At 36.1% G+C, this 27,564-nt stretch overlaps 1 protein-coding gene and 1 pseudogene across 1 annotated transcript in view; one reads left to right on the top strand and one right to left on the bottom strand.

Annotated features, from left to right (window-relative positions):
- ADGRV1 (adhesion G protein-coupled receptor V1) overlaps nucleotides 1-27,564 on the top strand; it is a 521,868-nt gene that overhangs the window by 67,999 nt on the left and 426,305 nt on the right. The window contains exons 18-24 of the mRNA XM_077865031.1: nucleotides 1,279-1,405; nucleotides 2,038-2,255; nucleotides 2,883-3,626; nucleotides 5,897-6,270; nucleotides 17,655-17,831; nucleotides 22,060-22,240; nucleotides 23,145-23,347. Coding sequence (XP_077721157.1) covers nucleotides 1,279-1,405; nucleotides 2,038-2,255; nucleotides 2,883-3,626; nucleotides 5,897-6,270; nucleotides 17,655-17,831; nucleotides 22,060-22,240; nucleotides 23,145-23,347 — 2,024 coding nt within the window. The remainder of the gene's footprint in view (nucleotides 1-1,278; nucleotides 1,406-2,037; nucleotides 2,256-2,882; nucleotides 3,627-5,896; nucleotides 6,271-17,654; nucleotides 17,832-22,059; nucleotides 22,241-23,144; nucleotides 23,348-27,564) is intronic.
- On the bottom strand, nucleotides 20,640-21,211 carry LOC144290159 (small ribosomal subunit protein uS12-like; annotated as a pseudogene).

Genomic DNA, 27,564 nt, shown 5'->3' with positions numbered 1-27,564 from the left:
GTAAGTCAGTACAGTTGTATATTTATATAATTTATTTTTAATATGCTGGGTTGCTACATATAATTTATGATTCTATAATTTTAGTTTTAAGTGTTTCCCTTATCTAATTTTGAAAGTTTTATTTCTTTCAGTTCAGCTAACATTCATAAATAACTTTTGTGAGGGTTCCTGGGTAGCTCAGTCGCTTAAGCATCTGCCTTCAGCTCAGGTCACATGATCTGAGTGTCCTGGGATGGAGCCCTGCATTAGGCTCCCTGCTTAGGGGTGTGTGTGTGTGTGTGTGTGTGTGTGTCTGCTTCTCCCTTTGTCCCTCCCCTTGCTCATGCCCTTTCTGTCCCTGTCTCTCTCTCCATCTCTCAAATAAATAAATATCTTTTTGAAAAGTAACTTTTGTGTACAAATTATGGAGCTCTACTCTGCTAGAACATAAAATTTTTTAACAAGCATCTATTCAAGAATTCACAGTAAAATTATGTGTGCGTGTGTACTAAATACAATAATTGTTATGATAGAATGACAAAATAGGAAGTGCTGTGGGAACACAGTGGAGATGTTCTTACCTTAACTTTGGAATTCAAGAAGAATTCCTGGAATATGTGTTGCTTGAGCTGCTCCTGAAAGCCAACAAGTGTTGAATAGAGATGAGGACTTTTGCTTGCATAGGGAACAGCAGGAGCAAAGAGAAAGAGCTTTGGATCTCAGGGAAGTGATGAAAAGAGACCTAACGTCCTGGTAGTAACAGTACTGACATACTGTGGCTGGAATTCGGGTAGAGGAGGCAAGTTCAGCATCATAAAGATTGCTTTGTTCTGTGTATGACCAGATCATACTGCTACCTAGATTTTTTTTTTTTTTTTTTTTTTTTTGCTACCTAGATTTAAAGGGAAATTCTCAAGCCTTTCATTCCAATTAATATGAACAGGAGTATTTTTATGTTATGGGATAATCCTTTCATTATTTTTATTAAATAAAAGAATCTTCCACAAAAATTTGAAATGACATAAAGCTATGTTTTTGATTTATTAAACTTTGAAGTAATATTCCTATTGCTAAGAAAAGATTCATGGGTCTTTTTCAATGAAGTACGTCTCCTGGAATTAAATATTTCCACAAAGACAGTCACATTAAACTTATTCAGGCATCTCTTTTTTATTTATGACCTTTAGTGAGAAAATGCTTGCTGAAATTTGAACTTCATTATAAACTTTTTCATAATTTAAAAATATGAATTTACCAACAAGTTAACCACATCTTTGTTATTTTTATTTTTTAATATAGGTGATACAGTAGTATATCAATACGGAATAGCTACAGTGATAATTGAAGCTAATGATGACCCAAATGGCATTTTTTCTTTGGAGCCCATAGACAAAGCAGTAGAAGAAGGAAAGACTAATGCATTTTGGTAAGCAAATTTGGATAAGGTAAATTCAAAATTGAGTAACATAAGACCTTTAAGTATGCATAAATTTGAAATATTGACAATATTTCAAAAATTTAAAGTTGGTTAAGAATTGGATAATTTCAGAGTTGGTAGTCTGAATGAATGGTCAGCTTTGTTTATGCTGTTGCCCTTTGTTTAAAAAGAAAAAAACCACTTTAGCTGGTAAACAGAAATTATCATTCCTGCCCTTTTCACCCCAAATTCTGTCATCTTTCAGGACGGAAAGACTTGAGTTATCTGAGGTCTTCTGTAACTCTTCTTTCTAATGATACGTGACTACCCTCACCCTGTCCTTTGCTTTTGAAGAACTTATGCCGGCTCTCATCTCAATATTTTTCAATTGGTTTTGAAATTTACCCTTCAGTTTGCACTTTGAAGTCTATGACTTTTAAGACTGCTTCTCTTTGTTATTTAAAGTTCTGCCTCATTCTCTTACTATGAGATTCATCATGGTTACTCATCAAGGACTGGCTGGCTGGTTTTTATTACAGACCATAAATATTTCTGAGATAACACAGAAAGCTATCATTAGGGTAAAATTCACTACTTACAAATTTTTCATAAAAATTAATTTTCTTTAATTTGTTATATAGGATTTTGAGGCATCGAGGACACTTTGGCAATGTTTCTGTGGCTTGGCAGCTGTTTCAGAATGATTCTGCTTTGCAGCCTGGACAAGAGTTCTATGAAACTTCAGGGATTGTTAACTTTATGGATGGAGAAGAAGCCAAACCAATAATTCTCCATGCTTTTCCAGATAAAATTCCTGAATTCAATGAATTTTATATTCTAAAGCTTATAAACATATCAGGTGCTGTGTTTTTCCATGTTTTTTATTTCACTACTGAAATTTAATGTTTTAAAAAATAAATAATTAGAGCTGTATAGAAAATGCGATTAATGAAGAAGTAAGTGCATTTTGATTTTCTAACTTTAAATGTCAAAACACCCTTTTTGGTAGAAGTGTTATTTTAAACATCCATTTTGTAGTCTTAGTTTGGCTAAGTTTTATGGATGGAGACTTTACATTCATCCTCAAACTTGTAACTAGATTTTTTCCACACCAAGTAGAATATCTTCAATGAAATATTAATGGAAGTTATGAGGTACAGAGTCATGATAGCTTAAAGCTTGCTCTTTGTGCCATTTAAACAATTTAAACAATCAATTTTCCCATAACTTTTAGTTTTAAGCACAGGAATTAAAACTCTCTAGTTAATATTCTCTTTTAGGGCTTACTTGGTCAATAATGAAATTATTCTGAGCCAAAATACCCCTGAAAACATGATGAAAACCATATGGGGACACAGGTGTTCATTGATCGATCAATATATTATTTTACCAGAAGTTTGCTAGTCAAGTTCCTTTTGTCTTCACCTTATACTATAAAGGACTTTAAATTCTGATTTCTTATTTATTATAAATCATCTTATTACAGGTGGATCCCCAGGTCCTGGGGGCCAACTAGCAGGAACCAACCTCCAGGTGACAGTAATGATTCCATTCAATGATGATCCCTTTGGAATTTTCATCTTGGATCCAGAGTGCTTAGAGAGAGAAGTTGCAGAAGATGTGCTCTCAGAAGATGATATGTCTTATATTACCAACTTTACCATTTTGAGGCAGCAGGGTGTGTTTGGTGATGTACGAGTAGGCTGGGAAATACTGTCCAGTGAGTTCACTGATGGTTTGCCTCCAATGATAGATTTTTTGCTGGTTGGGATTTTCCCCAGCACTGTGCATTTACAACCACACATGCGGCGTCACCACAGTGGAACAGATGCTTTGTACTTCAGTGGACTAGAGGGTGCATTTGGAACTGTTAGTCCAAAATACCATCCTTCCAGGAACAACTCAATTGCCAACTTTACATTTTCAGCTTGGGTAATGCCCAATGCCAACACAAATGGATTTGTTATAGCAAAGGATGATGGTAATGGAAGCATCTACTATGGGGTAAAAATTCAAACAAATGAATCTCATGTGACACTTTCTCTTCATTACAAAACTTTGGGTTCCAATGCTACATATATTGCCAAGACAACAGTCTTGAAGTATTTAGAAGAAAATGTTTGGCTTCATCTTCTAATTATCCTGGATGATGGTATAATTGAATTCTACCTTGATGGAAATGCAATGCCCAGAGGAATCAAGAGTCTGAAAGGAGAAGCCATTACTGATGGTGAGTGTCATCTTTATAGCAAGAATACTGAATTTTGAATTTTTAAGAATTTTGATTTCTTAAAAAGAGCTAATAGGTCTTAAAAATCTGCTTAGGTATTGGTTTCATTCCTTAAAATAAAACTTATACCTACCAAGACCATAAGTTCCGTACTGAGTGTTGCAGAAATGAATAGGCAGCCTTTCCCCTTGGCCAAAAATAGGTTCTGGAAGGGAGATATTTAAAGAGATCACTTCAGTGTGTTGTAGGAAGAAAGAAAAAGATTATGAAGGAGGAATATTTATCCTTCCATTGGTAGCAGGAGGGATGGGGGGCATGATAGGAAAAAGAGCAGAGATATAGAAATGTGAAAGAGCATGTTGTATTTGGGGAACTGCTGCTTGGGAGGTTTTGTTGGAAGCGAAAGGTGGTGGGCATAAGGTGAAAGAGGAATCAAAAAAGAAAACTTACTTTTAAAAGTCCAGCAATTACAGGGGTACCAGTAGGTAAACTGGTGAAATCTGTGGAGAGCTTTGAAGAAATAATCTTTGTTGTCTTTAAGCTGGATTCCATGCTGTTTCTTTGAGAAATATATTTTTGTGCATATTTAAGCATAAGTATTGGTTATCTCCATTATAATCACCACTGTCCTTCCCAGCCCCTCCATCCTATGATGTGATTATTTTTTGTTTAGTAAGAAGTTAGAACAGAATATATAATTATAACTTAACAATCTTTTCCTTCTGAACCTCCTTCACTGGATATCTGGTTGTATTTTTTGTTCCTAGTAGAAAAAAAGATGGGCAAAAGGAAATAACATTCACACACTACTGATTCCAACTATAAGTATTATGCGTATAGCACTCTCTAGCATTAAATTAATCACCTTTTGATTGTGTGAATACATTGATTCATTTGGTGATGACACGTTGGTAGAATGAAAGGGGGAAAGATTGGGGAAAGTGAGAGCTGGCGGTTTCTTTTCTCTATTTAGCTTACTGTAAGGAACTTAGATTGTTTTTGTAATTTGTAACTTGGAAAGAAAAAATTTTAAGTATATTTAAAATTTATTAATGAAATGTAATATATGCTATGTATTATAAAATACATAAAAGTATACATATCATACGTGTGCAGGTAGATCAATTTTTAAAACTTTAAATTCATTAGTCTTAGCACCTGTGGAGCTAGCCGCCAGATCATGAAACAGCATTCCAGAAGCCCCTAGGCTCTTCTCCAGTCACTGACTCACCACCGTGCCCACCTATTATTGCCATTTCTAAGAGCATAAGATGAGCTTCTCCTGTTTTTTACTTTGTGTAAATGGAATTGAACATTGTGTATACTTGAGTGCCTGGCTTATTTTGCCCAGTGTTGTTGATAATGTTTATCCATATTTTTGCCTGTTGTAGATATTTTCCTCTTATTACTAAAATAGCTTAGAACCACTGAGAATGTGTGGGGACCATTGTGATAATAATGTGAGGATACTTGTGACTACTGTAAAATAGCTACCTGGATAGTGACTTGTAAAAACTGCCTTGGTTGATGATTTTGATAAAAAATATTACTTGTATTTTTTCCTCAAAGCTGCCAGGTGATCAACTTATATAAATGTGTTATTTGAGTTGTTGGAGAGGGAATAAGTAAAGAAATAAGAACTGGTGAATTTTCAAAAAGAGTTGTTATTGATATAGAGTAATGTAATTGGGCTGCATGTTGTGATTACCATGAAAAAAATCTCTAAGACTTGCCTATGATATTTTTCCTGGGAAGGAATACTACTTTTTCTACATCTATTGCATTACTTGTTTGGGTAAGGAGTTATATTTGGTCCACTAAAACTTTTGTTAAATTCTCATAGCTTTATTTAACTCAAGATGCATTTCTAACAGATCAAGCCTTGAAGTTCTTGAAGAATAGTAGTACAAAAGTCTAAAAAATTGTGACCGAATTGAATCACCCCATTTTTAGATGCACAAGGAAAATTTTAAATTTCCTGGAAGAAATGTCTATTTAAATATACACTCATATATACCTGTATACATATACACACATATATATACACATGTACAATATATCCTTTAGTGCAAAATATCTTAAATCCTAGCAATTACTAATTCATTTTTCATCATAACAGAAAATAACTTTTATTTGATTGTATTCTTATTGTATGTTTTACTTATCTAATAAAAACTCAACAAAATTGCACCACTCTTTTGAATCGCACTTCTAATGTGGGACAGGATACTTGTGGATATTGTAGCATTTAGACCCATTTCTAATTTCAGGTCCTGGAACACTGAGAATTGGGGCAGGAATGAATGGCAATGACAGATTTACAGGCTTGATGCAGGATGTGAGGTCCTATGAGCGGAAACTGACCTTGGAAGAAATTTATGAACTTCATGCTATGCCAGCAAAGAGTGATTTACACCCTGTTTCTGGATATCTGGAGTTCAGACAGGGAGAAACTAACAAATCATTCATTATTTCTGCAAGAGATGATAATGAAGAAGAAGGAGAAGAATTATTCATTCTTAAACTAGTCTCTGTGTATGGAGGAGCTCGCATTTCTGAAGAGAATACTACAGCAAGATTAATAATACAAAAAAGTGACAATGCCAATGGCTTGTTTGGTTTCACAGGAACTTGTATACCAGAGGTAAATAATGAGCTTGGGGAATTTTGGAGTTAAAAAATTCATTGTAAAAAAAAAAAAAATTCATTGTAGGTGGAATTGTTTGGGAGTGGTCTTTCTGTTTCTTGGTAAACATGCTTAAGTATCTACTCTAAGCCCAGAAGTATGCTAGAGTCAGTGGTTGCAAAAGTAAATTATAAAGTCCTTGCTCTTACAAGTTCACGGTTTGAATCAAAGGCTTAATCAGCATAGAAATGATAACAAGATAGCAAATGAAACTTTGGCAGTTATCTTTAAAGTTAATGCATTTCACAAAATGTCATTTACTTTGGCTACTTTTTGGATACTGTATACATAAATGAAATAATATATATTGAAAGCTTCTATGAATAATAGTAATTGAAACTATTAAAATGTGATTTTTTGAGGGTTTTTTTTTTTTTTCACATGTGAAATGTACTTAAGTAGTTGTAACATTCTTCCATGTTGGGTGTAATGCCTTCCTTATCACCCTTCTTGGCCAGCTTCATTCATTAGACTGTTTTACTGTCTTTATCAGTTCTTTCCAGGTTTTCAAAGATTCGTAATCATCTTGGTTTCTTATTCAGTAATGTGAGATCTCCTGACACCACTTCACAGGTGTTAAGTATGACAGCAGCTCCATGCCCGTGAAAGGATGCCAAGGAACAAGAGTCTTTCCCTTAGCAAGTTGATTCTTGTAGATTTAGAAGGGCATTTTTGAAAATTGAAGCAATTAAGAAAATTATGAATCAGTAGAGGGTGAAAAAAGTATCTTGTTCATAGGCCTGCCTTTGCTCAAATTGGGGAGCTATGTCTCTGAAATGTCTTCTTGCCCTTCCTAGCTCTTTGGTTTGGTGATAATCATAGAGATCTTCAAATAATGGGCATTTTCTATACCAGAAATAAAAGAATATCCTACACTAGGGAGGACAAATGTCATAAAAATCTATAACTTAAAGAAGAAATATGTTTATCTATAATAATAATACTTATAAATAATCATTAAAGAATTTTACATGTTAAATTTTTTATATACCTTACAATCCAGAATACAGTTGCAAAAAATATTAGTTATGATTCTCTCCACTTAGTAAGGTTAGAAACTGAGGCCTAGAGACCTGAAAAAATAACCCAAGTTGAATTAAATAAGACAGGATCAAATGCCTCTTTCAAGCCTGGCAGTTACTAGCACTAAATAAATATTAATTTTACTTTTTTTTTTTGTCCTAAGATACAGTGGGAAGAACTGGAATTTGAACCTATGTCTTGTGACTTCTGATCTTTATCTTTAACCGTATATTTTTAGTATTATCATCTCTATTTTAAAAAGACAGGTGGCTTCCATCAGGTTGTGACACCATTAGGGTACCGTATAAAATCACCTTCCCTTTCATTCCGTTTACTACCTGGCACCTGCCTGTGCCTCTGGCTTCCTCTTGGTCCTCATGTTGGTCAGACTCCTTTTTGGTCAATATGTTTCAGTCAGAGTTGCAGGTTTTAGTTCCAGTCTCAGGGCATCAGGGCTTTCTAGCCTCTCTATTTGGAACACTCTTGGTCCAGATTTTCAGAGTCAGTCATTCAAGTCTCAGTTTTAAAGACATCTCTTCAGTGAAGACTTGCTTCTTTAAAGTAATCCACCATTCCCTTCTCCCAACTGGTTGTTCTCCATCCCTTCACCTAGTTTTACTTTTTCTGTAGCACTGATTACACTCTTAAATTTCTTTTATTATTTAAAAGTTTACTTATTTATCGGCCATCTCTTCCCACCAAAGAGATAAAAGAACTCTGAGTGTAATAAGGTCTTATTTATTGTATTTCCAGCACCTAGAATGGAACATATTAGGTACTCAATAAATCTTCATTGAACTTCTATTTTAATAGTAAGGCATGAAAAGGCTCATTGTTCAAACCACAAACACATTTAGATTCAGTTAGCTGCCTTAACAACCAGGCTGAAAAAACAAAAACAAACCCCAGAAGTTTTAAAAACCTGTCCAAAATGGGGAATAGTTTTTGAATGTTTCTCTGGCTTCATGGGCCATTATTGTGAGTTTTCAGTTTTTTCTTGTCTCACAAGTTCCTCCGATAGATTATGTTGGTTCTGGTTTATCTCCACATAGGTATGTAGCTTTGCTGTTTTCAGAAATCTTGGAATTTGAACAGAATCAGTAAGACTTTAATGGCAGAAGAGAGAACTTTGTTCTGTAGGCCACAATACCTATACTGTTAGAACTGCTGGAAAGGAAAACAGGATTAGTTATTCTCCAAGCCCAAATAGAGGTAAATAGAATATATTGGAAGGAATAAAATACAGACAGTTAATATAAGAGAGTACTGTTGAGTCCAAAGATCCAACATTGGAATTTGTCAGTAGTATTATAGCATTTTCATTCCTGAAAATATTAAGACTATAAGTATAGAACTCTTATTTACTTTCATCTTGGTGTGATTTGAAGACAGGAGAAGTATAAAATATTTCTATAATCATCATCAATAATATTTATTGATTGCTTACTGAAATCGTGATTCAAAGTGCAAGGTAGACCAATGGATTTTAATGTATTAGAGTCTGATTTCATATTGCAACTAAATTTGAAGAAACTACCATTTGTCAAATAGGTATAATGTGGAGGAGGAATATCCATAACTATCTGCCAAGACCATTTAAATACTCCCTTTCCAGTTACATATATCTCTGTGAAGCTGGATATTTTATATATCTTTCAACCAAAATAACAAGTGGCAACAGAGAAATTGATTGTGAAAGGAGGTATGAGAATTTGTCTTCTATTAAGCTAGACATTAAAAGACATTTACAGAAATGTAAAACAATGCTCCTTTGTCACTAGTTTTTTTTAAGAATATATAGCTATTCACATAAAATACATTGCTTATGTTAGCATGTAATGAGTTTTTATTTATTTATTTGTTTTTAGATTTTATTTATTTATGCAAGAGAGACACAGAGAGAGAAGCAGAGACACAGGCAGAGGGAGAAGCAGGCTTCATGCAGGGAGCCGGATGTGGGACTCAATCCTGGGTCTCCAGTATCCCACCCTGGGCTGAAGGTGGCGCTAAGCCGCTGAGCCACCAGGGCTGCCCTGTAATGAGTTTATTATTGCTATTTTAAAATGAGTTAATTTGCCAATATTTAAATTCTTTTCTATTTTCATTAGTAAAAGAGTAAATATAATCAGATTTCATCAAAATAAGCAAAATATCATCAGATTTCATAAAAATGGGGTTTTTAGTAATTTTTATGAGTGTTTAGGGGTCCTGAAACTGAAATATGTGAGGATTGCTGGTTTATGCTAGGCTTGGAATTGTCTGGAGGGATTAAATTTTTTAGTTATCTGATCGATTTTTAGAAATAAAAACCACTATCACTTCCATAGATTCTTCTCATTGTGTTGTTGCAGTGACATTGAAAAGTTAATTTTTTTTCTTATCCCTTTGGAAATGCTGAAGGCAAAAGAGGTGTTTTAAACATCTTTAAGAAGTCTTTTTTTTTTTTATGAGTCAGAGAGAGAGAGAGAGAGAGAGAGAGAGAGAGGCAGAGACATAGGCAGAGGGAGAAGCAGGCTCCATGCACCGGGAGCCCGACGTGGGATTCGATCCCGGGTCTCCAGGATCACGCCCTGGGCCAAAGGCAGGCGCTAAACCGCTGCGCCACCCAGGGATCCCTAAGAAGTCTTTAAGACTTCTGTCTGAGTCATGTTATGCTTTTACAGTTTCATAGATTCATGAAGTAAAATAATACAAAGATTAAAATGAAAGCATAATCACATCTAAAATAATGAGAATATGGGATCCCTGGGTGGCGCAGCGGTTTGGCGCCTGCCTTTGGCCCAGGGCGCGATCCTGGAGACCCAGGATCGAATCCCACATCAGGCTCCCAGTGCATGGAGCCTGCTTCTCCCTCTGCCTGTGTCTCTGCCTCTCTCTCTCTCTCTCTCTGTGACTATCATAAATAAATAAAAAAAAATTAAAAAAAAAATAAAATAATGAGAATATGACATAGTCTATACTTGCCATATTGAGAGAGTTGATCATTATTTTGTAATTTGCTCCATCTTAACCAGGTACACCATATTTTACTAAATAGCAGGTTGCTTAATAAATTATAATTGAAAGAATGCATGTAGTTGAGAGCCCTGATGGGGCTGCGCCAATAGTCCTCTGGATTCCAGGTGGTATCTATATTGAACAGATGACTGAGTTTTTTTTGGATCTGTAGCATAGCAACCACATTCTCCTGTTTTCCTCCCATGTTTTGTTATTCTGTGTAATCTTTAATGTTACTTTCTCTCCACCTTATTTTAGCACTATTTTTGTATGTCCTATAGTTGTGTATATCAGATAATTATAAAGTAATGAGATTGCCTTTCCTAGTGATTCATAGAGCTTGCTAGTCTCATTTTTTTAATAATACTTGGATTGCATTTTATACTTCTAAACTCACAGCTTATGAATAAATTTAGAGACATTTTGAGACGATCTTTGTAAAAAATGAAGTATTATTTAACTTGGACTGTGGTTTTTTTAAGTGCTTGCCATATGTTATGTGAGTAGATTCCTTTAGATATGTGTGTGATATTGATATAATCTGGTATCACAGATTTTTACCCAAGTGTGAAACAAAATAAAAAATTAATTGGCTGTGTAATTATTAGGCATTAGCTTTCATCTTCTCTTCTAACACAGAAAGCCAATTTATGGCTCAGTGCATTATTTTTTTCTGAGAAAATATGCTTCAAAAACTTTTCTGATTGTTAACCTTTATAATTACTCTTCTGCAGATCTGAAGATTGAGGAAATTTCTTACTCAAAACAGTAGTGGCTACTATTGTTCCTTGTGAAAAACTGAATGATATTGGTTTTGAGGATTCTTTCTTGATATTATGCTTCTCATATACTGGCCTGATCATTTGCTTTCATCATGATTCCAGAGGCAATTAGATGTATATTTTAATAGAAAATATATTTTAACTTTATTTTCTATGTCTTAATTATCTTCTGGTATTAATAATTCCATAATCTGGTTCAGTATTTCCCAAAGTATTGCATGTGATGACAATAATCAGAAATATCTAATATATATTCCAGAGCACCATTCCTGATTGGGGATTCACTCCATTTCTTTTCTTTTTTCTTTTTGGATTCACTCCATTTCTGAATCAGAATCTCTGGCGGGGAGATGGGATGGGACTCAAAAAGCTGAATTTAGAATTTTTTTTAAAAAATATTTTATTTATTTATTCATGGGAGACACACAGAGAGAGGCAGAGACATAGGTAGAGGGAGAGGCAGGCTTCTTGTGGAAATCCGGATGTGGGACCGGATCCCAGGACTCTGGGATCATGCCCTGAGTCAAAGGCAGATGCTAAACCCCTGAGCCACCCCGGTGTCCATAAGAAATCTTTTAAAATGAAAATTTTATATATCTCTATATAAAACCAGAGAAAATAGAATAATGAACCGCAGTGACCCACCATCTAAGTTTCAAAATTTATTGGCCTTTTGCTGATTTTCTCTCCTTTATTTTGGCTAAAGCTATTTTTATTTATTTATTTATTTTTAAAGATTTATTTATTTATTTATTCATGAGAGACAGAGAGAGAGACAGACAGACAGACAGGCAGGCAGAGGGAGAAGCAGGCTCCATGCAGGGAGCCCAATGAGGGACTCGATCCATCAGGCCCTGGGCTGAAGGCAGACACTCAACTGCTGAGCCTCCCAGGGATCCCCTGAAATTATTTTTATTTATATTTATTTTTTTACGATTTTATTTATTTATTCATGAGAGAGAGTGAGAGAGAGAGAGAGAGAGAGAGAGAGGCAGAGACACAGGCAGAGGAAGGAGCAGGCTCCGTGCAGGGAGCCCGATGTGGGACTCGATCCCGGGTCTTCAGGACCAGGCCCTGGGCCCAAGGTGGTGCTAAACCGCTGAGCCCCCCAGGCTGACCCCAATTTTTAAAGCAAATTTCAGACACTGTCATTTCTCTGTAAATTTTTTAGTATGAAAGGTGGATTTCTATGGACCTTAAGCATTTGAAGCTTTTTCCCTATTGGTGGTTTGTAATTTACTAAATAAGTTATTCATTAAATTTTGTATTAAACTTATGTATAGGGATCCCTGGGTGGCGCAGCGGTTTGGCGCCTGCCTTTGGCCCAGGGCGCGATCCTGGAGACCCGGGATCGAATCCCACGTCGGGCTCCCGGTGCATGGAGCCTGCTTCTCCCTCTGCTTATGTCTCTGCCTCTCTCTCTCTCTCTCTCTCTGTGTGACTATCATAAATAAAAAAAATAAACAAATAAACTTATGTATAGCATATATTTGTATACAGTTGTATTGATATGACAGTCTTTGTTTTTCTTTTTCTTTTTTTTAAGTTGAAAATAGTAGCTAATACATTTTGATTAGGGCTTTACTAAATGAAAGCATGGTTAAATAGCTTTTCCTGTGTGATTACTGCAAATAAAAAGCTCCTTTCTTAGTCTTGGGTGCTACATAGTAATAATGATTATTGACTTGGTGAAAAGTTGTAAGGAGACATAAAGATTCCTGAAGGTGTCTTTGGCCATGCCCCTTGCTAAAAAGGGAAAGGTTGAAAATATACACATCGGGATTAATGGCTTATTAACAGAACTCACTGAAAATGTCCATTCTAGTTAAAAATTTGGGGTGGTATAATGGAGCAAATGTGTTCGCATTGTGATAGGAATCAAAATGGATGGGGATTTGTATTTTTCAATATGTAAGCATATGTATTTCTTGATAAAAAAAAAGGAATGTAGCATTATTTTTTGCAGTTGTGTATGTGTCTGTGTATTTGTTAAGGAGAAGAAATATAACAATTGTTCAGTACTTAATATATTACTATAGGTACCATACAAGACACTTGTTGAATCTCCACCAAAATCCATGAGACATTATGATCTTCATTTTAAGAAGAAATCATGTGATAAGTGGTAGTACAAAGAAGCTCAGGATTGTTTGACTTTTCTTTTTTTTTTTAAGATTTTATTTAACTATTAGCACAGGCAGGGGGAATGGCAGGCTGAGGGGAGCAGCAGGTTCTCCCTGCTGAGCCGAGAGCCCGACGTGGGCCTTGAGCCCTGGACCCAGGATCAAGACCTGGGCTGAAAGCAGACGCTTAACCGACTGAGCCACCCAGGTGTCTTGGGACTGTTTGCCCCAACTTAAAGCTGTACTCTTTCCATCACACGTTCATGTACCAGCAGCTGTGGTGAATATGCTGCTGTAGATGCCTAGGTAGAAGGTAGGAATTAAATTAGATGCTTATTGAGGACTTGGGTTTTTTTTTTAATTTATTTTTTATTGGTGTTCAATTTACTAACATACAGAATAACCCCCAGTGCCCGTCACCCATTCACTCCCACCCCCCGCCCTCCTCCCCTTCTACCACCCCTAGTTCGTTTCCCAGAGTTAGCAGTCTTTACGTTCTGTCTCCCTTTCTGATATTTCCCACTCATTTCTTCTCCCTTCCCTTATATTCCCTTTCACTATTATTTATATTCCCCAAATGAATGAGAACATATAATGTTTGTCCTTCTCCGACTGACTTACTTCACTCAACATAATACCCTCCAGAGGACTTGGGTTTTGTTTTTATTTTATTTTTTTTAAATTTTTATTTATTTATGATAGTCACAGAGAGAGAAAGAGAGGCAGAGACATAGGCAGAGGGAGAAGCAGGCTCCATGCACCGGGAGCCCGATGTGGGATTCGATCCCGGGTCTCCAGGATCGAGGACTTGGGTTTTGTACTGCTTCCTCTTCTCTACAGCCTCAGGGTTGGAGGGCCCCACCTTCAGAGCAGTTAGTTCTGCCATCATGTGATAGAAGGGCTCCTAAAAACATTCCTACACTATGCCAAAGTAAATAAAGAAAACAGAACTTAAGGGAAAAATAGGTTAGGAGAACACTACTCAAAAACTTGGTCAGTGGCATGTGAAAAAGGAAGATAGGAAAAAAAAAAAAAAAAAGGAAGATAGGGACCTAATAAACAGTTTTACACAATAGATGTTTAATACTTAAATACTGCAAGAAATATGGTGTGTACCTAGAGAAAACTTAAGTTTCCTTGCAAAAGCATGTGTCAGAGGAATTGCAGATTGTGTATTCTTGTGAAATCATGGGAAGAGGGTTATCTGCCATCAAAGGGAAGGTTGTCACATTAGATGCAATTAAGTGTGGCTAACAACACACGTGTTGGATTGAGGTAGCTAGTAGATGTTTCAGGTATGTTTGTGTTCCCATGTGGCTTGTTTCAGGTTGCTGCAGTTTTCTGTGTTCACCATTTCTTGAAGATGAAATCACATAAGCAAATGTGAATCCACATGACAGATTATGGATTATGGGTTATCTACATTATGCTCTCTGATATATCAATTGCATGGGAACAATTTTATGATTTTATTTTATTTTTTAAGATTTTATTCAGAAGAGACAGAGAGAGAGAAAGAGGCAGAGACACAGGCAGAGGGAGAAGCAGGCTCCATGCAGGGAGCCCGATGTGGGACTCGATCTGGGGACTCCAGGATCATGCCCTGGGCCGAAGACAGGGGCTAAACCGCTGAGCCACCCAAGGATCCCCCAATTTTATGATTTTAAAACCAGTGTTATAGCATAGCTGATTATACTTGGTCCATTTCTTTCCATCTATAGTTACTTCTTTTGTCATCCCCTCTAGTCTTTCAATAGCATTTATATAATGATGTATTTACATACCATTTGTATGTAACCTTAAATACATTTTACATTGATACATCTCAAATTTATGTCAATTGTGGCCTCTCTCCAAAGTTCCAGACTCATTTCTCTAGCTGCCCCCTTGACACATCTCTTGGATATTTAGTAGACATTTCATACTGGACATATTTAAAAGTCAACTCTTTGCCCTAGAACCTGTAACTAACTGATGGAGGAGGAAAAATCAAGCCTGCTTCACACAAGCCTCACTGGCTTGATGTGTTGCTGCTTGTAAAAGTGGGCCACCACTACTCTAATGCTCCGTTCAGGAGATGCTCTGAAGGATGAGGGCAGAGCAATGAACAGCCCACTTAGCCATTCATCTTCTGTGAATGGAGAAATGGTCTGAAGTTATGAAGATCCGTATTTGCAGTACTAATGACATAGTGGTCTGACAGGGGCTTGAGATCACCAAGACTAGGGACAAGGAGGTTCTAGGGAGAGTGACGTGAATAGGCGCATGGAAGTAGGCACTAAGTGTGAGGCTTTTACTCCAGAGAGGACAGAAACTCCTTATTATTGGAATTAACACTTACTTTAACTGATGAGTTTATGTTCTTAGTAGTTCTGCTAGACCATCATCTGAATGCTAAAATAATGCCTGCTGCGTGCCCCCAGAAGCTTGACTCAAAGGGACTCCCTTTATGTGAAGGAGGCGTAACAATAGGCACACAGTCCTAAGATTCCCTGCCCTTACTATGTGTCACATCACTTCGGAAGCAGTTGGCTTCAATAATGGGTTGGGATATTAAAGACTCAGCTAAGGGGACGCCTTGGGGGGCTCAGTGGTTGAGCGTCTGCCTTTGGCTCAGGGCATGGTCCTGGGGTGCCAGGATCGAGCCCCGCATCAGCTCCCTGCGGGGAGCCTGCTTCTTCCTCTGCCTGTGTCTCTGCCTCTCTCTCCATGTCTCTCATGAATAGATAGATAAATCTTAAAAAAAAAAAAAAGAAAGACTCAGCTAAGTTGCCAGCTCAGGGATCACATCTTGTAAGGTGGGGGTATTGTCCCCCATGATCCAGTATGTTATCCAGTGACTGATACTTGTTCAGTGTTCTCAGTACCTGGACTACATGGGTTCAGAAGGCAAGACGTAGAAGTAAGAGTGGCTTTATCTCCATCACTGCCAGTGGCCACCTGCCAGAATTTGTGTTTCCCACTCTCATGCTGGTTCTGGTTCTGCCTGGGTCAGAGGTGTCTGCCAGGAGACACACTGGGGGCTCTGCTGAACAACCACCTGTCATTTTGGGCTTCTCATGTCAGGGACCTGGAAGCAAATAAAAGAGTTATAGTATTGTCCCAGGAGTGCTTGGTCTTGTTTACTAAGGGCACCTAAGGTTGCTATTACTTTTCGAAGCAGAAGTGCTGATGGTTGGAGAAACTTGGGATTTATTGGAACATCTCCTGGTGTTTCCATGCTCATTGATAACTGTTTTGACTATTGCCTGTTTGTGGATAAATTTAAAATCTGTTCTTTCCAGCCCCAGAGTTGGCACCAAAGTGGCTCTGTCTAATGCTGACAGAGGTGCTTATGATTGATATGAAAAATAGAATGACATTATCTAAATTAGGATTTGTATTTTGAGCTTTATTCATTCAGTTTCAGTACTTTTTTCTATGAATTTTATATCTGCTTACTAACATAAAAATAAAATTGAATTTAAAAGACTGAGAATTTAAGAGTATGAAAACTTTTTTCTAAAAGATCTTCTGGAGCGCCTGAGTGGCTCAGTCCTTTAGGCATCTGACTCTTGATTTTGGCTAATGTATGATCTCAGGGACATGAGATCGAATCCCATGTTGGGCTTTGCACTAGGGGTGGAGCCTGTTTGAACTTTTTGCTCCTCCCCTGCTCATGCATGTGCTCACTCTCGCTCTCTCTCAAAAAAAAAAAAAAGCTCCTCTAATTCCTTGCTTTATATAATTTTTAAGTATTAAGTGTTACAGATAAAAATATTTTCCAGGTAAAAAATACCTACAGATGTGTGTATACATGTGTGTATACATGTATACATGTATATATGACAAAACTATCAAAAAATATTAAGCATAACATAAATGCCCTCGTTGACCTGAGTCTTATCTCCCCAGTAGACATTTCTCAAGGCTCTCGCCACTTATCACTTTATGCTATCCTTAAAATTATTTCATGAAATCCACTCTGTTACTTTTTATCCATGCCTAGACTGTTCTCCCTAGTAGCATATTCTATCCTCTACCCCTCACTTCTGCTCTCCCCCCATTTGGTTTGTCTATGCTCAACTTATCATAAAACTTTGAGTTTGTCTTCCTTTTTAGATTTATCCAGAGAACAGACTGTGCTTTTTTTTTGGTAATCTTTTGTACCATAGTGTCCAGCACAGTGGCTGGCACACACATGGTATCAGTGAATGAAGTTTATGTACAGTTAACTGCTTATAAGAATTATTTTTGTAATTTCTGTATTTTGTAGCTTTGTAAAATCTATAAAACATGAAGAAAAGATTGTGGAGTTCTCAGAGTGTTAGAAAGTTAAAGAACTAAGGTTACGGTAAAAGGATTCCATGAAAGCATAATAATTTTATCACTGATTTGAATTAGTATATACTTACAAATAATTTATATTCAATTTCAGATTGCAGAGGAGGGATCCACCATTTCATGTGTGGTGGAACGAACCAGAGGAGCTCTGGATTATGTGCATGTGTTTTACACCATCTCACAGATCGAATCCGACGGCATTAATTATCTTGTTGATGATTTTGCTAATGCTAGTGGAACTATCACATTCCTTCCTTGGCAGAGATCTGAGGTAAACCCTACCTTTTGTTTCCTTGAAAGCCTCCTGGAAGGCTTTTTCCTTATCTGTTGGTTCTGTAATTTGTTTGCAGGGTGTTGCTATTTAAGCAATTTATAGAGAATTAAATCATCATGTAAATATCATGGTTTAAAATGTTTTTGTACTTATTAAAGATTTTATTTAATTATTTTAGAGAGTTGTGTGCTGGGGTAGGGGTAGAGGCAGAGGGAGAGGAAGAAGCAGACTCCTCACTGAGCAAGGAGCCCAACTTGGGGCTTGATTGAAGGACCCCAAGATGATGATCTGAGTCGAAAGCAGATGCTTAATTGACTGAACCACTCAGGTGCCCCTGTTTTTGTATTTATTTATGTAAAAGAAAAGCAGGATTTTTGAATGATGTATATTACAGTTTTATCTGTTTTTTTTTTAAATCTCAGTGTAATAAAAATGGTATGGCTTGAAGAGTTGTCAGTGTGAGTTTTTTATTATTTTTATTTGACACAATGGGAAATGTAGAATTCTTAATGGTACTCCGCTTTCAAATACGCCACTAAAAAATTCTTGTAACTGTAATCTCAACTTTATTTTTTAATATGGAAAAATGACATAATTTTCTTTGCTTTGAAAATACAAGTTATCTCCAATTTTATCAAAACTTTCCATGAACCATCATTTCATTTCTGAATAGATGCTCCAGAAGTAAGTGGCACTTCTTGCAAGTAGAATCAGGATGAGACTGTGTCCTCTATCAAATATTTTAAACAGTCTTTTAATCTATCATGTTAGAGTAGTCACATCAATATAATTTAGAGTAGTCACATCAGTATAATTTTTCATTAAAAATATAATTAGTTTATATGTCATCAGTGATAAATAGTAAAATGGCTTAATGCTTGCAAATAAAATCTTTGAGAAAATTTCTAAGGGATTTAGGAGTTAATTGGGTGAAAAATATAAAATTGAGAGAAGATATATTTAAAGAGTTAACACTAAACAGGAATGATCAAATCTCAATAACTTTGGGGAAGAAGGAGACTAAATGGTTTATAATAAAATTTCTCCTATAGCAGGTTGCAAATAGATCCATGATAAATATTTTCCTGGTCTTTGGTAAAATGAGGAAAAATAGAACATCTAGCAAGTTTTAATAAGGCTTAAAGTATTCAATTTAAAGGACTGTATTTAATCTGATACCATTTTTTTCACTACCCTTCTGGATTTAAAGTTTTTTTGTTTTTAATCAAGTAATAATTATATGGTCCTTTTTAAATTGTTTTAACATTTTTTAATGTTTCTATTTGGAAAACGGGGCTGATCCCACAAATTTTCCCTTGGGAAATTTACCAACTATAAAATGAAAATATAACTTGAAACCATTGTTGTAAAGTGGATTCATGCATATTTTGGAAGAGATAATAATCACATTTTGATCAGGAAAATAGTTATACATATTCTTGTCAAGATTTATTTAAAATATTTCCTCCTATCATTTCATTTTTAATTTTTTTAAAAAAATAATTGACCTTTAGAGCAAAAATAATAACACTGAACTATGGGATTGACTTATAAGACTACTGCTAGATACACCAGCCTCTCATTCTTACAAAGCCAATGACAGGGTCTTGAGATGTCACTAGTGCTCCAAGACTGTGCTTTATAGTATGCACAGCAGTAAGGTAGCCTCCACTTTGCTGCTGCCTTCCAGATATCTGGAGGGTACAACTAACTGAATATACTTAAATCATATCTGAAAACCTAGCTGCAAGGGAGTCTGGAAAGTGTGTGGTATGTCTGTGTGTGTGTTTCTTTAAGGTACAGGAAAGTATATTGAAAATGTCTTTTTCAAGTTTTTTTAAATGACCCATTAATTATAAAATCAATTAAGCAAGTTATGAAGACTTTAAAAATAGAACAGAGGGACACCTGGGTGGCTCAGTGGTTGAGCATCTGCCTTCAACCCACGGTGTGATCCCAGGATCTGGAATCGAGTCCTACATTAGGCTCCCTGTGATGATCCTGCTTCTCCTTCTGCTTGTGTCTCTGCCTCTCTCTCTCTATCTCTCATGAATAAATAAATCTTTAAGAAAAAATAGAACAGAAAGTAGAGTATATATCATGTAGTAACATAAAGGTAAATACTTTTTTGGTTTACTGAGTTACTATGTAAAATACATTTATTTATATCTTGATAGGGTCTTCATTTCACTAAAATGAATGATTACTTTGGTAGCTTTAACCCCTTAAAAATATTTGCTGCTTTATTTTTAGTGTACATCTTGATGTTTTGGTGTTACTTTTCAGAGCAGCATTTGTTAGCTTGCTTCCTAGGGGCAAGACATTTTAAATCATCAAGCTAAATATTGTTCTCTTTAGTTTAAAAATTATGACATGATTTGGGTAGTAGGTGTCATTTTTACACTTCCCTCTCAGTATATCGGCTATGCCATATATTACTTTTTTATTTAAAATCTTGATAAAAATGAACATAAATACTGAATTCAGATTCTACCTCAGACCTACTAAATCAAACTCTCTAGAAACACTACATTAAAAAAAAAAGACCCATCAGTTCTGGGTCTTTTCTCTCCAGAACAAATCTATTTTTCTTCATCTCCACTGAATCTGCATTAGTTCAGAATCTCATTATTTCTGTTCAGTCACTTCCTATCTCAACTCCTAGCATCCTTTCTTGCCCTGTCCACTCTGTTTACATTCTCATTTTGTCAATTTCCTGCTTATGATTCTTCAGTTTCATGCCACTGCCTTTGGAATAAAGTTCAGTTTTTATTAGCATGTGAAAATGTATTGCTGTTATGTTTTTATCATCAAAATTTGTGATCATGGTCTTTCCTTCTTGGCTTTGTATAAGGCCAAAAGAGAGACATTGGCTACTTTGACAATTTTAAAGCCAGCTCCAGGAATGTCACCAACAGCGTGACCCTTTGCTATCATATCCAGCAATCAGAACTACATCATTTTCCTGGAATAAAATAAACAGTTTGCTTCTGGTGTCAGCAGCAATCACTAAAAATACCTGTTCATCAAATAAAAATTGGAAGAAACTATTTTAGAAATAAAAACTGTAATAAACTGAAACACCTCAATAAAATTGAAACAACCATCTTTGGGTACAAAGGCTGTGCTTTTTTTTTTTTTTTTTTCATTCTTCATCAGCTGGACCCTGACCCAATTCCTGATGGCACAGTTTGGCTATTTGGCTTCAACTCTTTTTTTTCCAGCATAATTCCCTTTGAGTGGGATGTACCTCTAAAAGCATTGGCCTTCAGGACTCTGCCCAAATGGATTTTCTTGTACTGTTTATCTTGGCACTTCTGATCTCGACAGTGGCTATGGAGCTTCTTGACTGTATGAAGACCACAACATCTGCTCATCCTGCTGGTACCGTGGGCCTGAGCAAAAGAGTCATTTTCTTTTTTAATGATAGTGTAAAAGATCCCTGTGATCTGACTCCTGATTATCTATCCAGCCTTATCTCCTGCTTCAGCCGTGGTGGTCTAATTGCAGGTCTCTGTGCGCCTTATTCTTTCATGCACTGTGCCTTTACAAGTGTTTCTTTTACTTGGAATGCCCTTCCCATTTATAATTTCAACTAATATCTTAAGACTTGCTTAAAACGTATCTGTTGCAAAATCTTTAGAAGGTAGAGTTGGTTGGGTTTTTTTGTCTGTACATAATTCTGTCATGACTATTAACATGTATTTATTTTAAATCTTGCAACATTTTTAATATGTGCCATATATTAAACACTATAATATCTGTATCTTGTAATTCAGAACTAGACAACAAATCTGCTAACTAGCATTTTACATTGCATTTTTAAATGTTTTCTTCGTAGATTCTCTCCTACAGTAGACTGTGAGCCTCTTAGGGACTGGAGCCATTTCTAACCCTAGCACATTGTAGGTGTGCTAATGCTAATTCAGTTAGTAAAAGAAGGGTGAATTGTTTTTTCACTTCAAATTTTGACTTAAATTTTTTGGAGTATGGCTGAATTATTATTAATTTTTGGAAGGATCACTTGTGCCATAATTGCAAGGTCCATCGTGAATCTCTTTCCTAAAATGCGGCTACTGTGTATGTCAGGCATTCCTTAATGGATCATGTTAAATAGTAACTTCAATTAAATATAACTTAATTGGCTGTTCTATTTTCTTCTGTGAAGTGGTAAGTAATTTCTGTATACCTCATTGCTTCATGCCTTTGGATTTTTACATTTTAGGTCCTGAATCTGTATGTTCTTGATGATGATATTCCTGAGCTTAATGAGTATTTCCGTGTGACGCTGGTTTCTGCAGTTCCTGGAGATGGGAAGCTAGGTTCAACTCCTACCAGTGGTGCAAGTATAGACCCTGAAAAGGAAACAACAGATATCACGATCAAAGCTAGTGATCATCCATATGGTAATCAAGCCCTTTGCAATAATCCTCTCTTCTCTGAGTGTACTTGGTCTAGTTAAAAACTTCTTAAGGAACTTTTTGCAAATGATTGAAATAGAACTTCTTCAGGCCCTCTAACTTCTAGGCTCTTGAAGTTCTGAGCTGCCATTATGAGGGACATTGTTTATAAAAGAAAATAAAAAGATCAATTTCTGAAGTTTAAAAATATGTTTTGCAAAGTACATACAGGATTATTTAAAATGAAAAAAAGTATTCCTATTCATGGCTTTCAAAAAATTTTTTTAATTAAAAAAATTATCCTATTGTGATATGTTATCCCTAACTAATTGAAGTACTTTGTAATTTATATTTTATTAAGCTTCAAGAATTGGAGTCAATGCTGTTTATGTTAATTCCTTTTTGTGCTGCAAAGTGATAATTTTCTTAATGGGGGAATAATTATAGATATCTGTCCTAAAAAATTGAGACTATTTTTCTACATTGAAAATTAATAGTTCTTTTGTAGGAATAAAGCAAGAACAACTATTAAAAGGTCTGTGTAGGAAACTTGGGAGACTCCTCAACTCTGATTTTCTTAGTTAAATTTTTCTTAAGTATTTTGCAAATATTTAGAGTGGCATTAATCATGTTCTGCTCTAAGTCCAAGAATGAATTTTAGAGATACAAATATGAGATTCTTTGGGCAGAGACAAGGAAAATTATCATTTTAACTTTGAGCATTTTGAAAACTCATATTCTGTGTCAAAAGCATGTTAATTGAATCTTCACTAAAGTCTTTTCTAAATGAAAGCCCTCAAAATTTTATTCTGGTGATCAAAATAATTGTGCAAGATTGTTTCAAATGGAAAAGATGTTCTTCCACAGATCATGGGGGCCCGAATGTCCTGCCTTTCTTTGTTTCCTACAGGCTTGCTTCAGTTCTCCACAGGACTGCCCCCTCAACCTGAGGACACAATGACCCTGCCCACAAGTAGTATTCCACACATCACTGTGCAGGAGGAAGATGGAGAAGTGAGGCTATTGGTCGTCCGGGCACAGGGGCTCCTGGGTAGGGTGTTGGCAGAATTTAGAACAGTCCCACTGACGGCATTCAGTCCTGAGGACTACCAGGTAAATTGTTTAATCCTTTGGAAGTGGTGTGTGCCCTTGTCAGACTCTGTCCTTCTCTTGGAGGCCTGGAAGGGACTTGCACTAGTCCCAGGACATACTCAACAAGGAAAATAAGCACTGACAGCTCTCTCACCTTTTACATTTCTGTGACTTAAGGTACTTCAGTCCTTTGAAGCCTGACACTTAAGTAGTATTATACTGATGATTCCACTTGCACCTTGTATTTGTGATAGTTTTCATTTCTATTCTTTATTTTAGTGTTACAGGTTTTGATCAGGTATATTAACAATGGTTTCTTACACATTTAAATCCTCTTATTGGGGCATCTGGGTGACTCAGTGGTTGAGCATCTGCCTTCAGCTCAGGTTGTGATCCCGGGGTCCTGGGATCAAGTCTCACATCAGGCTCCCCACAGGGAGCCTGCTTCTTCCTCTGCCTGTGTCTCTGTCTCTGTCTCTTTCTCTGTGTCTCTCATGAATAAATAAGAAAATCTTTAAAAAAAATCTTATTTATGTCCATCAAATGGGACCAGATTTGTGAAGAAATTATATGTCATGTCCTTTCCATTTTAATTATATTTTTCTCAAGTGAAAAGCAGTGTGGTGCTGGCAAACAGAAACTGGGATTTTGAACCAGACCAAACTGGGTTTAAACTGCTCTTCTAAATGTGTGGCCTTGGGAACTCAAATCTTCCTGACCTCAATTTCCTGATCATTAAGAGGAGATGATATCTGCTGGGTAGGATTGCTCTGAGGATGGATGGCAGCATTTTAAGTGTCACGTACTGTACATGGCACATATACAGTGACAGTAATCACTGCTTATTCTTATTATCACCAGTATTCATTCATATTAAGCAAATGCTTGTAATTTCTTCTTGGCTGTACTTCTTAGGAAGTATTTTATATCCTTCAACATTTCTGTTTTCCCAAAGAATCTTTCAGTTTAATAATAGTTTCCCTGTTTTTCTCCTTCCTGAGAAGACCTGCACAATGGTGCAGTGTCCAGTAATTTGTATAGCCTTTCTGCTCAAACTTCAGAAATCTTGGCTAATTGAATTCAATTAATTTTAGCTGTAGTCCAGTTGGCAGAGTTTTTTTTTTTTTTTCAGATTTCTTCTTTCCCAAACTTTTTTACTTGGGCAATATATATTTCTCTTCCCTTGACGTTACACCTTTAATTTGGTATATAACATATTCCACAAGAATGACAGCTTAGTTTAGTATTCTCTGGATTTTCTTAAAGAAATACTTTAGTTCTTATATTGATAGTGTCCGGTTCTTAGGTAGTCTGGAAAGCCCCAATCTCCACTTGGATTACCATTTTCTTTAATAACTAAAACCAAAATAAAACAAAACCTATGCCTCCTTCTTTCATGACTATCAGAAAGCAACTACCCTTGAAGACCTCTGTGTTGAGTTTTAGGGTACTTGGATATCCTGTCTGACTTTGGATTCACCACGTTGAACTGTGATCTTTGCTTTGTCCCTGAAAACTTGATAAATAATTTGTCTCCACTTCTCTATGATGGGTCAGCTGTCTCTGATCTGCATTAGCACAAAAGTAGGGCTTCTTAGGCTGTGTGTGTGAGCATGTATGTATTGTGGGAAGGAGGGGAAGTGCCAGGAGAGATCATCTACAGGAGAGGATACAGTTGAATATCAGATATCATTTTTCTTTTTTTTTTAAGGATTTTATTTATTTATTTATGAGAGTCACAGAGAGAGAGAGAGGCAGAGACACTGGCAGAGGGAGAAGCAGGCTCCCTGTGGTGAGCCTGATGTGGGACTCGATCCTGGGACTCCGGGATCACGACCTGAGCCAAAGGCAGATGCTCAATCACTGAGCCATCCAGGTGCCCCAGACATCATCGTTCTTAACCTTATTCTCATATACTGAGGTACAGGTGATCCCCACCATCCAGGTGCTTACTTCCAGCTCTTGATAGTGATATGAAACAACTAATTAGTGACTGAATCACAGTTGTAGGCATATTCAGGATTGGTACTCTGGGAGAGAGGTGGGTATTGACATAGTCAAGGTAGTTAAGGAGGCCTTGTTTAGGGAAGTGATACCAATGCAGAGTGCTGAAGTTTAAGGAGGAGGAAAGTAGTAAACTAAATGAAGGGGGAAAGCACTACTAGAGACTGGTAAAATAGCATGAGTAAAATGTTAAATGGTCCTAATGAGGAGCAGAAAGAAGACCAGTGCTTCCTGGAGTGTGGAGAGCCAGGTGTCATGTTAAAAGATAAGATATGTGGGCACTGGGATTTTGCTAGGCCTTAGAGATCATGTACTCTTGTGCCTTATGTTTTAAAAACAAAGAAGTAATTGAAAGGTATTATGTATTTATAAAAGATCATTAGTCTGAACTGAGGAGAAAGAATTGAAAGATACAAGCACTAAATATAGGAAGACCAGCAAGGAGTCCATTTTGTAGAACAAGGCAAAAGGTGTTATTAGTATCTTGAACTAGGTAGGTAGTGGTATAGATGTGAAGGAGAAGATGGGCTCAAGAAATGTGTCAGAGTTAAAATGGCAGGATTTGAAGATTGTTTAGTGCTAAGGATAGGCAGAAAAGAGTGTCAAAAGTGACTCCCTAGTTCCTGGCATGAGTAACTTGCTTCTGTATAACTTAGTACTGTGGAGAGGATTGGATAAAGCATAGATTTTTTAAGGGAAAAATCATGAATTAAAAATCCTGACAGAAATTATAAGAAAACTTTGAAATAGGAATTAAGAGTTAAGTCTGGATATCAGAGTTTGGAGACAGAATTTGAGACTGGAGAATAATAAATAATATTTGAAGGCTAAGTGTATAGTAGCCTTGTCTAGAGAGAGAGTCTAGAGAGAGTCTGATGAACAGAAGTTTTTAGAGGTTGTAAGGAGACTGTTAAAATCAACAAAGAACACTAAAAAGGATGAGCTAAAAAGGAAAGGAAAAATTGAGAGTGTGATATGGAATATCAGAGAAGAACATACTTCTGGAAGAGGGAATGGCTCATTGTGTTGGATATTGCTAAGGTCAAGTTAAGATGGTTTCCTAAGGCAGTCAAATATCATTTCTGTTGTTACGACTCATAGAGTTAACTCCATTGATGACTATCCTCTAGGCAGAGTTAATTACTTCCTTCTTGAGGTAACTGTATGCCTTTTACATCAGTTATTATTCTATCTGGATTATATTACATGGTTAACACTCCTTATAGAATCTAGCTAAAATTTATCTTGGCTGCTTTTGAATCCCAAGCATCTAAAATGGTACCATGTCCATGATACCATGCATTTGATAAATATTGAAAAAAGTAAATAAATGAGTGAGTAGGTAAATTGGTACTTCAGTTTCTCAATTTAGCTTTAAGGTCATTAATAGCTACTGAGAATGAAATATAGTTTACCCACACAAGTTAATAACACTAGAAAAATTTAAACAACTTTAAAATATGTTCTCATGAGTTGGGGGAAAAAAGGGTCTTATGACTTTGAACTTAACTTTTTGCTATAGTATGTGAACTTTTCTGATGAGAGATCTATATTATGAATTGCAGTTGCAAGTATAATCAAGAAAGTGTTAATGCCCAATAGACTGGTCTTTATTATTATTTGGAGAGATTCTCAGAATAAAAAAGTGAAAATGCCATTGTTATACATTGAGTATTTATATTACTTAGTGATATAATTTGAACAGTTCTAAATATACTTGGTCAAAAGTTATGTACATTTCATTGAATTAATTTAGGAATTTGTGGATGTCACCTATTCAGATTTCTCATTTGCCTTAAGTACTTTTTTTTTTTTTTTTTTACTGAATAGGCAAACAAGAGAAATAAAAATCCATCTGCTTTACCTAGTTGAATATTTATTTAGAATTTATATTGAACACTATTCATATCCATTTAAGTGTTTTCAGGTTTATATTTTATTTATTTAAATTATCTTGGTTTATTTATTTGAGAGAGAGAAAACACATGGTGGGGAGGGGCAGAGGGAGAGGGAAAGGCAGTCCCCCCTGAGCAGGGAGCCTGAGGCAGGGCTTCATTTTAGGACTCTGAGACCATGATTCAAGCTGAAAGCAAATGCTTAACCAACTGAGCTATGCAGGCACCCCTCAGGTTTATATTTTACTTATGTTCTTCTGTTTCAGTATTTTTAATAATTTGGGACATAGAAAACACTCTCATCTTGCACATTAACACACAGAATAATTCTAATCTAGT

The sequence above is a fragment of the Canis aureus genome, chromosome 2 (genome assembly GCF_053574225.1).
Source record: "Canis aureus isolate CA01 chromosome 2, VMU_Caureus_v.1.0, whole genome shotgun sequence".
Lineage (NCBI taxonomy): Eukaryota > Metazoa > Chordata > Mammalia > Carnivora > Canidae > Canis > Canis aureus.
This window is presented reverse-complemented; position numbering and strand designations above follow the sequence as displayed.